Source organism: Polyergus mexicanus, unplaced genomic scaffold, assembly GCF_030449975.1.
Source record: "Polyergus mexicanus isolate NDT 795.1 unplaced genomic scaffold, iyPolMexi1.0 SCAF_13, whole genome shotgun sequence".
In the NCBI taxonomy this organism is placed as follows: domain Eukaryota; kingdom Metazoa; phylum Arthropoda; class Insecta; order Hymenoptera; family Formicidae; genus Polyergus; species Polyergus mexicanus.
The window spans coordinates 9,545,044-9,557,175 of record NW_027223333.1 but is presented as its reverse complement, the minus strand read 5'-3'; the positions used below and the strand labels follow the sequence as shown (position 1 = coordinate 9,557,175).

Sequence of the window (12,132 nt, the reverse complement as noted above, 5' to 3'; positions counted from 1 at the left end):
TATATATAAAAAGATTATAACAGAATTATATTATACTTATTAGTTTATATTTTAGAACATAAATTATATAAAAACCCGTTATATGGATAATATAAAAAATATTGTGTTAATGCTTCATATTAAATAGATGTAGATTCTCAGGAATTTTTAAACAAAATTTATTATATGCAACAAAAAAGAAATTTACATTATTTAACTTGCACAATGTTTGATTTAAACAAGTTGAATAGATTTATGTATTATAGAATTTTAATATCTTTCCTTTCTTTATCTTATTTATTCATTTTGCAACAAAAAGAATTACATTTATAAAAATAAAAGTATAATTCATATTTGATATTAAATATAAAGTTAAAAAATATTCCAAGTATGGAATACGTGTATGTGTGCATTTATATTGCACTATTTTTAAATAGATTTCATCTCTGCCATTAATTCTTCTAAACTTGCTCCTGTAGATTCAGGAACAGTTTGTTCTCTTTCTAAATTTGTGACATGCGTGGGTGTGGAAATAGTATATGCATATCGTACACCTGAAGTTGATATGGATGTTGTTTCATCTGGTTGCTCACTTTGTTCATTGACTAACAAAATTCCTATCAAAAGAATATTTAGCTAAGAATGATGCACAAACATAAAAGCATATTTCAAAAAGAGATTATAATTTCTTTTCATACATACCCCATTTATTATCTTCATGTATAGCTTTTTCTTCAATAATCTTGCTTGGCTCTTGTTGACTTTTTGGCTTTTGTGCATATTCTTTTTGTCTTTGTCTACAATGTCTATCATCGCAATTTGGATTTGGTTTTAAAGTCATTGTAGGAAAAAAGTCTTCCATAGCATTGTAACCTAAATAGTAAGATACTTGTCCAAACTTCAATAAAAATTTTAAAGTGTTCTGCACCAGAAAACCTGACACTATACCCATAGTGGTAGGTAATGATGCAGCACATACACCTTCACGTTTCAAAGTTTTTTCATCGATGCTAGATGCTACGATCAAAGGTGGAGCACACTAAAAATTCAAATTTAACATAATAATTGCAATATACAAAATTCTTAAAAATTCATGTGTGTATTGTATGATCCAATAGCCAATTTATATATAATCGAGATCTTACTGCAAAACAGGCTGTTTCGCCCGGCACAATAAATTGGATATGACCAGAAACAGCATTTTCGGAAACGCCGCTTTCAAACCATTTCTGATTCAGTTCGTTACATGCAGTATTAATTGCCATTCGAGCTTCAAAATTATCGACACAGCTCAATACCAAATTAACTGGTCCATTTTCCAAGCTGGAAGTACTACAAAAATGCGAATTTAAATTAATCATAATTTAAAAAAATATTCAATACACATAAATCTATTATAAAATCGAATATTAAGGAAATTTGTAAACTTATACCTTATTGTATTCATGAAATCGGAAAAATGATCAATAGTTGTAATATTATAATTGTGCACTTCAATTTCCACATCAGGATTTATATAACGCAAAGTATTTGCTGCTGCTTCTACTTTGCTCTGACCTGCTTGATGTGGTTGAAAAAATAGTCTGTTCATATTTGCAAGTTCTACATTGTCATAATCAAATAGTATCAGCTGAAATATTATAGTATTAGACAACAAAAGTTACCATTATTAATGTACAATAAATAATATTATTATTCCTTTACTTTTCCAACACCACATCTTGTTAACATTTCTGCCGTTACGCTACCAACACCACCAATTCCAACTATAGCTATGGTTAATTCTCGTATCTTTTCGTAATTTTCAACAATACCCATACGCTTCAATGCCATCAATCGACTGGAATAAAAATGTACAAAATTACTACAAAATTTTCTTGTAAGATCTCATATATTTTATATATATACATATATATATATCTTCTCTATATAATAAATATTTTAATAAACGTATACATACACACACATACACATATTTTTTTTAAATGTCATTCGATTACTTATATTGTGTGTTTACGTATGTTGGATGCGTATATGTAAAGGCAGATTTTTTGTAAATACAGCTTTTTTTTTTACAAAAAAACGTTTTTATAAAATGCAGATTTATAAAAATTTGAATTTATAAAATTGATATCATAGTGCAATAAATAAGTGATTAAAAACAACGTAAAATATTTTTAAATTTACCTATATGGATTCGAATCCACTACCTCTTCTGACATATGTTCGATCTTTTCTCTCGTTGCTGCCGCATTTTTATTTTTATTTTCTTGTAATTCATTTTCGAGTTCTATAATTCTCCGTCGCAAGCTTTCTATTTCATTCATTTTTTTGATGAAAAAGAATTATTTAATTAAAATTAATTTTTTGCGAAATCTGCTATTATAAAAGGATGTTGACAACACAACACGACACAACTGACAACTGACCAATAGGCCTATTCTCTAAAGGCCGTATTACACTACGAGTTGCGGGCTCGGTTACGGTTGACAGTTGCGGATTGACCAATCGGAGCAAAGCAGCTTGCCGATTGGTCAATCCGCAACTGTCAATCGTAACTCCAACCACAATATACATATACAGTAAGGACACACACCTGTCGGCACCTTTGATCTTTTTCAGCCGACCATTCAGTCGTCCGCCATGTCTTTAGGTCGCAGTACCGTATCAATAATATTGAAAACCTTTGTCACCAGTACATTTTTTTTCAATTTTTACAAATTATAATAAATTTTTTTCGAATAAAAATCAATTATTGGACAAAATGCGAAAACAGCAAGACGGTAACACAGTTTTGCAAATCATTTCACTAGATGTAGTAATAATAATGGAGATATACTAAGTTCTTTATGTTGAACGAGATTGACGTGACTACTAAAAATGGCCGTTTGCGCAAACAAATCTGCGCGGCTGATTTGAGAACAAAGGACTGTCCCTATTGTATGTAAGCATAGATATAGTATATCTAGACCGAGTGTTGAGGAGTGGGAGCCGAGGTGCACGTAGAAAAGGACATACGCTGTTTTGTGCCCCTTGCGTTCTCTCTCGCTCGCACGTAGCATGACGAAAGAGAGCGCTATGCTATGTGCGAGCGAGAGAGAACGCAAGGGGCACGAAACAGAGTATGTCCTTTTCTACGTGCATCTTTACCCCCACTTCTTAAATAAAGGCAAACGCTCGGTCTAGATTCTAGATATACTATGTATGTAAGTATATACTTAATACGTAGGCCGATATTACATTTGTCGTACGACAAACTTTTTAAGCGCATTAATTAGCTAATTTCTAGAGACTCTAGAAAGTTTCTATTTTGCAGCCAATCAATATGCTTAAAAAGTTTGTTGTGCAACAAATGTAACATCGGCCTTAAAGTACCATATACGGTATGAATTAGGTCATTATGTGAATTATAGATTTCTAGTAATGGCAGTGAATTTTGAAATACATCCTTAAAATTGGTGGTAATTTTACATTTATATATGTATGTGTAAAAGAAAAGATCCAATATATATATATATATATATATATATATATATATATATATATAATTTGCTCTTACTTACACACACACATACACACACACACACACACACACACACACACACACACACACACACACGTAAAATTACTACTAATTTTAATTCTTCTTTGGTAGTAAAAAGAGATAGCGTTGATCTATTTTGTTCAAATTAATGATAATAATAAAAATAAAGGTTTTTGTTCAAGCGTAATTGTTGGTACAAGATAATTGGATTGATATTTTTGTGCAGGAAGAAAATCATATTTATGTTAATCTTTTAATTATTATATTACAATATATTATATTTATTGTTAGTCCTTTTTATTGTATGTGTGTGTATATATATAATACACACACACACAGCATATAAAAGATATAATAGAGTGGGCAATATTATAAAAAATTGTAACATCATATCCATACACATTTGCATATGGACAGGTGTTTCATATTTGTAAAATCGGGAGAAGAAAGAAAGAAAAATCTTATTTTTATTATATCATTATTGGAGATTATAAATAAAAGTTATTTACTATAGTATTCAATATGGAGATATCACAAAAATATTAAATATGCTAGTTTTTCTGCATTGCACATAAGTTTTATTGTTATATTTTAATTTATTTTTTGCAGCATGCTCGAAATATATTTTAATATATATATATATATAAAGTTATGTATTAAACTTAGTAAAAATATTTACTTGCAAACTTAAACAAGTATATAGAACAGTAAGATGTAAAAGATAATAATAAGTACAGTATTTTGTCTTACGATTCTTCTATACAGAAAAAAAGAGAGATTGGCAGGGGGAAGGATAAAGAATGAGAGTTAGATAGGAGAGGGTGAAAAAGAGGATAATAAAAAAATTGTTTAAAAATGTGTTCAAAATATTAACCTTTAAGAAGGTAAAATATCTCAAACGATTCTGTTTATCCATTGTGCTTCGCCCAAAATATCTTGCACATTACGATATTACAGTATATTACAGAAAAATATAGCTAAAATTTTTAGCGCAATATATTATTTCTATCAGTAACATTTCATTGTATGTTTTTAAACCAATATTTGTTTATTTAAATATAACGATTATTATTCCACATTCCCCTTTTTCAAAAAATAAATTACAGATTATTGATGTTAAAACTTAATGTGTTTATAAGAAAACAAGAGGTGACAACTTGAATCTATATTGTGCGCGTCGTTTTTGCCAAATAAAAGGGATTTCCAGTTATACATTATATACATATATATATATTAATGTTAATACTTGATGAAATATATGTGACAATGTAAAATGGACAAAATAAACATATATTTATATAATTATTCATATAGAATATGTAGTCTTTTTTACATATTTATATGCTGTATGTATAACAACATTTGCTCATTATAGCATGTATGCATATTATATTCTTACTAATCTGTATATGTGTTTATATATGTTGTGTGTTTATGAATGTACTGTTTTGAATTATATAAAAATAAAAATAGTATAGCAATAATCAGAGAAACATAATTATTTTAACTAATTATGGAACACCCATTATATCTTTTATCAGATTCTGCTTGATACTAAGACATTGTTTTAATGCGCGAGAATACAAAATATATTTATATAGGAACTGACAAATCCTTGAAAAATTATACAAAAAAGATATAGTGTACAAGAAAGTATTGTATTCCTATACATTCTTTATAAGTATGTTTCGTCTTGATGTCTAAATTCTCTTGAATGTATACATGAATTGATCTTACAATATATATATATTATTTATGTAGAATAATTTATATATTCAATGCACATAATAAAAATACAAAGCATTTTTATGAAACCAAGAAAAGCAAATTCTAGTGTAAATTATTATAAGAATTATATCAATATACAAAGAGACCGAGTTTATAAATACGCACATACATATATATATATATATATATATATATATATATATATATATATATATGTGTGTGTGTGTGTGGTGTATGTATATGTATATATACATATATAAAGTTTTTTGAACTAGCATATATGTCAATAATATTTATAGGCTTTGTGCCAAGTGTTAAGGTGCTTGTGAATTTGCGCGCGATAACTAACTTTATCGTAAATTCTGCTTTTACTTTTATTTAAATCAATTTCTTTTTATTAATAGAAAAACGTTGTATAGTAGTTATAATACACGTATACGTACGTATAGCAAATTTTTATTTTGCGACGCGTTTCCAGATCGATGATTTTTCGATTTTCATTCTCATTGAATAACAACACGATGGTAATATGCGCTGGATGCACAGAGCAGGTATTCACAAAGCGCAAAGAGTACTTGGCTATAACAAACATTTTATTCAACTATTATGGTATCAGATATAAACGAACATTTTTTTTATCATTGTTAAAAGTACTAAACTGAATAGCCTAAGGTATAAGTATGACTGTATATATGTTCATTTGTGTGTCTGTGTACATGAGTGTATGTGAATGCAAATTATATATATATATATATATATATATATATATATATATATATATATATATATATAGGTGGCTTACTTAAAATCTCCACCACTGCATGTATTGTGTAACCACAAATAATCATCTTTCATTAAATAAGTGAATCTAGCTGCATCTTTATGCATTTATAGATCTGCCAAAAATATGATAATAATAGCAGCATCGGAAAAAAATAGTAGATACAATGGGACGCATCGCGAATCGTAGAACGGAAATGAGCGACCCGTTATTTTTGATATCGCATGTACACCGGCCCGGCCCATATGGACGGAGCATGTATTTTCATGTGACAGATTTTGTGCCAGAATCCTAATCTCCCGTGATACACTAAGTACATCGTAAATTTCGAGTGGTTATACATTTTTGAGACGAAGCGAAATTAGATACTTCAGTCTTAACGATGGGATCATCGATCAAGCCGTTGTACAAATCAGAATGATTCTCGTATGGAGAAGAATATACTTGGCAATACGAAATACGTGTATCTGCTGCTGCATTGCAATATTTTGTAGTAGATTGGAAATTGGATTGTTGAGGTTCAGAATTGCTGAACTTATAAGATTACTTGAGGCAGTTCTTCTGAAAGGGTCAAACACCCGCTTCCAATTTCTTCCATGCTTTCCAATCCGTTTGTCCCATGAATCGGTACAGCGCTCATTGTTACGCCACGAGGATCTGTAATAATCTCCTAGTTAAAAAATCACTTTGACATGGAAGCTTTTACTAATATCAATGTGTCGCCCGATCTATGTCAACATACAAGATGTCTATTATTTCTTTTAATTTCAATATAAATGGAAAGACAATATAATTCATTATTCATTATTTTTAAGAAGTATTCCTTTGCAAATGTCCTCTTCTCGTGCAGCATTACAAATACTTCGAATCATATATTTGATTGACTTATTAGAGCAAAGGAAATATTTGGCTCTTTTTTTCGAATCAAACAATTCGAACCATCTGTAATGCAGAGTGGAGTGTACTTTATTTAATATTAAGCATATTCTCCATTAGAGAAACTATCATATAATATTTGCCGATAACTGTCAAGATTTTCTTTTAAAATATAATATATTAAAAGAAAAGCGCGATATATATATATATATAGGATGGCACAAAATCAAGGGTTTAGAGAGGCTTATAAGTAGAATTATGTGCTACTGTATCATATACACGATGTCCCATAATTCGCGGATCACCCGTCATGTGCAGGTAGAGCAAATGAAACCGAGAAGAAAAGTCTTTTACCATTTTTTCTATAACACTTAATAAAAGAGTTATTATCGAATAAAGTTTGGCCAATCAGCGCCCGGCTAAAGATCGGCCAAACTTTATTCGATAATAACTCTTTTATTAAGTGTTATAGAAAAAATGGTAAAGGACTTTTCTTCTCGGTTTCATTTGCTCTACCTGCACATGACGGGTGATCCGCGAATTATGGGACATCGTGTATATATACATACACAATTGATCGTTAATATACGAGATGAGCTAATATAACAAATGAACAATGTATATGTGTAATCAATATTTTCTATTTGTAATAATGTATTTACAACTTACATATTCCTTTTACCTTAATTAAATACAAGTTATTTCAATGTAAAGTGCAAACAACATTCGCGATTACATCTGTTTGAATGCGGTAGTATGCATAAAAATTTATACAGGCGAATGCATCGTAAGTATATTATTATAAATTTGTCGTGATGACAAGGGTATAAAATGCTAAAAATAACAATTTTGGAAAAGAGAAAAGAGAAGATACATATTTAAGAACACAACTCTTGATGAAATAAGAGGAACATATTTTACAGTATTAAATTTTTGATATCCAATATATGTATAAGTTAATTATATTATAATTATGCCAATTAGAATATAGAGTTAGAGGTAGTTTAAAGTGGTGACATTACCTGGGCCGCTACTCACCTACAGGCACTGAGCCTGTCATGGGAGTAGGTGATGATGACACCATGGTCAACCGACCTTGTTCTTTTACTATAGGATCTAGAAAAGAAATATGGTTTAAGCAGAAAAATACATTTGACACGATTTCACAATGTCTAATACACAATATAAATGCGCAATTGTATTAACTAAAAATTCTTTTCTTTCTTCGATATTTAAATACATTCTCCTCAGATGACACGAGCGCGCGCACATACACATACGCAAAGATAAATTCCAAAAAAATACATATTGCATAGATATTTGTGTATACATATATATGCTTACAAAAATAAGGATGTTCCATTGCTTCACGCGCAGTTAATCTCTCGTAGTGGTCATAGCGTAAGAGTTTATCAAGAAAATCCAAGCTTTCGGGCGATACTAGATGCTGGTTTTCCGAATGTACAAAACGTTCCCAACGTTTACGCGAATGTCGACCTAGAATATCATTGAAACGAGGGTCTAATTCAATATGATACTTGTCCAGATATTCAAATAATTCCTCAGTCCCAAGAACTTTTGCAATTCGAACTAATTGGTCATAATTATCATGTCCATGAAAGAACGGTTCTTTCCTAAATATCATACTTGCAAGCATACAACCCAACGACCACATATCTAATGAATAATCGTACATCTGCAAGATATTGAAAAATATTATTTCTCATTAACTTATAATATAATTAATAACTAATAACATAATTAATAACTTATAATGCAATTCGAAGATATATGTATATAAATACATACATACACACAAAAATGATCCAGCCAATTCTTTCTTTCACTCCTCTCTTTTTCTTTTTTTTATTATTATATTTTTATATTGCAATACTTACTTGATAATCTACAAGTAATTCTGGACCTTTGAAATAGCGGGAAGCTACTCGTACATTATACTCTTGACCAGGATGATAAAATTCTGCTAGTCCCCAGTCGATTAATCGTAACTTTCGGTTTTCATGATCTATCATAACATTGTGCGGCTTCACATCTCTGTGCATAATTCCCATACTGTGACAATAATCTAGCGCCTGTAAAGAAAGGAAACAAAAACAGTTATATTAAATGTTATAAAATATTCTTATCTCTGCAGCTGCGATTAGACGATGGAACGGACATGATGTTCAGACCTGCTATCATTATATATTACTTACAATAAATATTCACAAGAGTCCAAAAATTCAAAAAAAAAAAATTGCTGAAACTTCAAAAAATCTTTGACTGGCAGGATGAAAAAGAAAGTGTTTCCCTCACATGTTCATCTTTGCTTTAATAAAGTGAAATCATATATTTAAAATTACTCTACATTGTAAAAAGAAAATAAATAAATGGGATGTAAAACCATTAGATATACAATTCATATACAAATGACAATTTATATATATTAACTGTAGTTTTTAACTATCAATATCTCAAATATTGTTGCGGAAAAAAATAATATTGATAATAGATACAAAAGGGAAGGGGGGGGGGAGAGAGAGAGAGAGAGAGAGAGAGAGAGAGAAGAAAAAGCATTATATAAAGCTATCAATTATTAAAAAATCCTTAAATAAATTATTTAATCACTTGAAAGATAAAACATGTGAATAGGTTTCATTTTCATCCAAAATAGCAATATTTTGCAAGAATGCAGAAACGCTGCATAAAAGGCAAAATTAAACAATAAAATTGAATTTAATCTCGTTATCCCGTATTAATGAGAAATATGAAAAAACAAAAATTCAGTATCTTTAAATTCTTCCTGGAACCTACATCTATTATAAAACAATAATCTCAAAGGTTCAATGGACTGATATTTGATTCTATTGCACTTATAACAATACACGCACTTTTAATAATTCATAGAGGTAGTATCTTATATCGTAGTCAGTTAGCGTCTGGTATAATTGCTTGAAATCTGTGTTATTAACATGTTCGAAAATCAATGCTGGTGTCCTCGAAACTGGATCCTTGACAACTGCTTGGAGTGTAATTATATTGGTCCCTCCTTTAAGATTTTCTAAAATTTTTATTTCTCTTTTTATTTTCTTCTTTTTTACAGGCTACAACAAATAAAAATACAGTATTAGTATTATGAATTTTTATTTTCTGTTGTTTTGTATTGTTTATCAAACAATAAATAACAATAAATATATTATTGCACCTTCAATATTTTTACGACACATTTTTCATTGTTTGTAACATTTATGGCCTCAAATACTTCGCTATATTTACCCCTGCCCAATTTTCTTACTAACTGGTAATCATCTTGTTGCCTATATCAAAAAATAAACATAAAAGTAAATAAAACAATGTGTAATAATACGAACAATATCAATGATATTCTGACGTGCGATATAGCTTACCCCCAATCGACAACATAAGATTCATAGTCCCAGTATTCTCTTGGTTTATGTGAATTTACATCGGCATAGACTCGCGCTCTACTAGGTAAAGCCATTCTCTCGGAAATATTATTATCGATAAGCGTCTTGATGAATGATATACTGTTTCGACTATCTGTTCCAAACTTACAGCTATTAATGACTTTGTTTCTTCTGCTCACCCAGCTACGTACATGTGAGAGCAGTAATAAACCTAAACAATTTATATAATTTACATTGAGAGCAAACTTGTATCTCTACAAAAGGATATAAAGTAGGATAATATTTTTGAACGATAAATCAATTAAATAAATAAGCGTATAACAGACAATTTGACAATATCATCTTTTTAATATACTAGTACATACGTTGATGGAATAGCATAAAAATTTCGGAATATATGTATGCACATATATATATATATATATTTTCTTTTTGTTTTAATTTGTTAAAAATAGACACGTATGTATGTATTTTAGAGAGCCTTAAAAAGATTTGAATCTCCAAACATAACTGTTAAGTTTTGTGCTGTGATTAGAAAACACTATGCGATAAATATATTTCAAGATGTATTTAAAATTATAAAAGGCACGATAAAAATTTGCAATTAGAAACATAAATTCGAGTCATTATTAATTAATAATAAGTAATAAAGAAGAAAGAGACAGAGAGAAAAGAAGAAAGCACGTTATTTCAATATTTTCCCTTATCGATTGTAATGTTAGTACCTTAGATACATCCAACGTACGTCGAATGGCCGCAGTATTCATGAAAAAATCGTACGTGTAAAGATACAATTACTTTTGTACCCGTGATTAGAGTACAACTTAACAAGATTACCTACCTACCGGCCAAGCCGGAGCAAAAGCACGCGCATGCAAGAGGCACAAGGCACGTACACACATGTACCCAGTAAATCACACGCCATCACGATCGAGCAATTGAGGTAGGCTTATTTTCGACTCACCTAAAGCATTCCGGGCTCGAATCTTGATCGGATTAAATACGATGGATTGTTGGATTCGTTGGGAATGCACGAAACTTATTCACGGAGCAGCTGAGGCCGCGCAAACGCGTAAAACTCCGGATTTTTGAGGGCGGCCGGCTTCTCAAACGAGCGAGGTGCAAGATGGCAGCCGGCAACCCGCCGCATACTACGAAAATCTAGAACGGAAACCTCCTACATGATGCTGTTAATGCAAACTGCAACGACATCTTTGATCATCGTGTTGCTTTTGCGCATAGAATATTTTGGTCCCTGCACACAGGACGCGGAATTGGATACGCTTGCCGCGCGGCAAAAGACGATACAAGGGTCTCTGCGTTCCGAATGTTCCGATATTAAGCGGGGAGCACACACTTTTACATAAACGCATAATCATAAGCATAAGGAAATTGATTGATCAATTTCGTTATCTATAAGAAAATGGACCAATCAATTTTCTATGCAAAAGTGTGTGCTCTCCGCTTTAATGCTGCCAGTATTGAAAATCTATAGCGTGTACACGTGACGTAAATTATACATTTTTAGACTGGCAGCTACGCTAGCCAATCGACTTACAACTTTTCCATAAGATCGAAAGATCGATTGGCTACCGCGTCGCCTTTTGCCGCGCGGCAAGCGTTGCCATTTGTTGCGTTCTGTGTCATGGCTCATGGTTTCTAGCCTGCTGCCTGCTAGAGTTGATAATGTAGGACTCTACTGCCTGCTAACTGCTATCAGCTGCTATAGCTAGCTCTCTATTAGCTTCATCTAGATCCGCTCGCTTCCCACCGTGCTGGCCACCCATATAGCACCT

The 12,132-nt window shown here is 31.0% G+C and overlaps 2 protein-coding genes across 7 annotated transcripts; both read right to left on the bottom strand.

Moving 5' to 3' along the window:
* Positions 1-142: 142 nt before the first annotated feature.
* Positions 143-2,736, bottom strand: Uba5 (Ubiquitin-like activating enzyme 5). 3 transcript variants are annotated; one of them, XM_070306022.1, is made up of 7 exons: positions 2,576-2,736; positions 2,167-2,293; positions 1,684-1,819; positions 1,413-1,609; positions 1,125-1,311; positions 682-1,018; positions 143-596 (listed from the first exon to the last, which is right to left on the bottom strand). In XM_070306022.1, the coding sequence occupies exons 2-7, from the start codon at positions 2,199-2,201 to the stop codon at positions 409-411; spliced, it is 1,080 nt and encodes a 359-aa protein (XP_070162123.1). In that variant the 5' UTR covers positions 2,202-2,293; positions 2,576-2,736; the 3' UTR covers positions 143-408. The 3 variants fall into 3 exon arrangements, with proteins under 3 accessions (XP_070162123.1, XP_070162124.1, XP_070162122.1); XM_070306023.1 differs by having other exon boundaries at positions 2,586-2,736; XM_070306021.1 differs by lacking the exon at positions 2,576-2,736 and having other exon boundaries at positions 2,167-2,395.
* A 3,317-nt stretch (positions 2,737-6,053) lies between these two features.
* On the bottom strand, positions 6,054-11,497 carry Ckiialpha (casein kinase II subunit alpha). 4 transcript variants are annotated; one of them, XM_070306062.1, is made up of 8 exons: positions 11,178-11,497; positions 10,316-10,547; positions 10,114-10,225; positions 9,800-10,012; positions 8,807-9,001; positions 8,253-8,604; positions 7,947-8,024; positions 6,054-6,689 (listed from the first exon to the last, which is right to left on the bottom strand). In XM_070306062.1, exons 1-8 carry the CDS (start codon positions 11,236-11,238, stop codon positions 6,568-6,570), a joined length of 1,365 nt encoding a protein of 454 aa, XP_070162163.1. In that variant the 5' UTR covers positions 11,239-11,497; the 3' UTR covers positions 6,054-6,567. The 4 variants fall into 4 exon arrangements, with proteins under 4 accessions (XP_070162163.1, XP_070162160.1, XP_070162161.1 ...); XM_070306059.1 differs by having other exon boundaries at positions 6,601-6,689; positions 7,931-8,024; positions 11,178-11,496; XM_070306060.1 differs by having other exon boundaries at positions 6,601-6,689; positions 7,931-8,024; positions 11,301-11,496.
* Between the last annotated feature and the right edge of the window lie 635 nt (positions 11,498-12,132).

Excerpts from the sequence above, each read along its gene's own strand:
- Uba5 (XM_070306021.1), bottom strand. The coding sequence starts at position 2,306 with ATGAATGAAATAGAAAGCTTGCGACGGAGAATTATAGAACTCGAAAAT. Across the intron at positions 1,820-2,166 it reads GTGGATTCGAATCCATATAG|TCGATTGATGGCATTGAAGC; the intron begins GTAAATTTAAAA and ends TTTTTATTCCAG. Across the intron at positions 1,019-1,124 it reads GCGAAACAGCCTGTTTTGCA|TGTGCTCCACCTTTGATCGT; the intron begins GTAAGATCTCGA and ends TTGAATTTTTAG.
- Ckiialpha (XM_070306062.1), bottom strand. The coding sequence starts at position 11,238 with ATGTGTGTACGTGCCTTGTGCCTCTTGCATGCGCGTGCTTTTGCTCCG. Across the intron at positions 9,002-9,799 it reads ACCTCTATGAATTATTAAAA|GCGCTAGATTATTGTCACAG; the intron begins GTGCGTGTATTG and ends CTTTCTTTACAG. Across the intron at positions 6,690-7,946 it reads GACAGGCTCAGTGCCTGTAG|ATCCTCGTGGCGTAACAATG; the intron begins GTGAGTAGCGGC and ends AGATTATTACAG.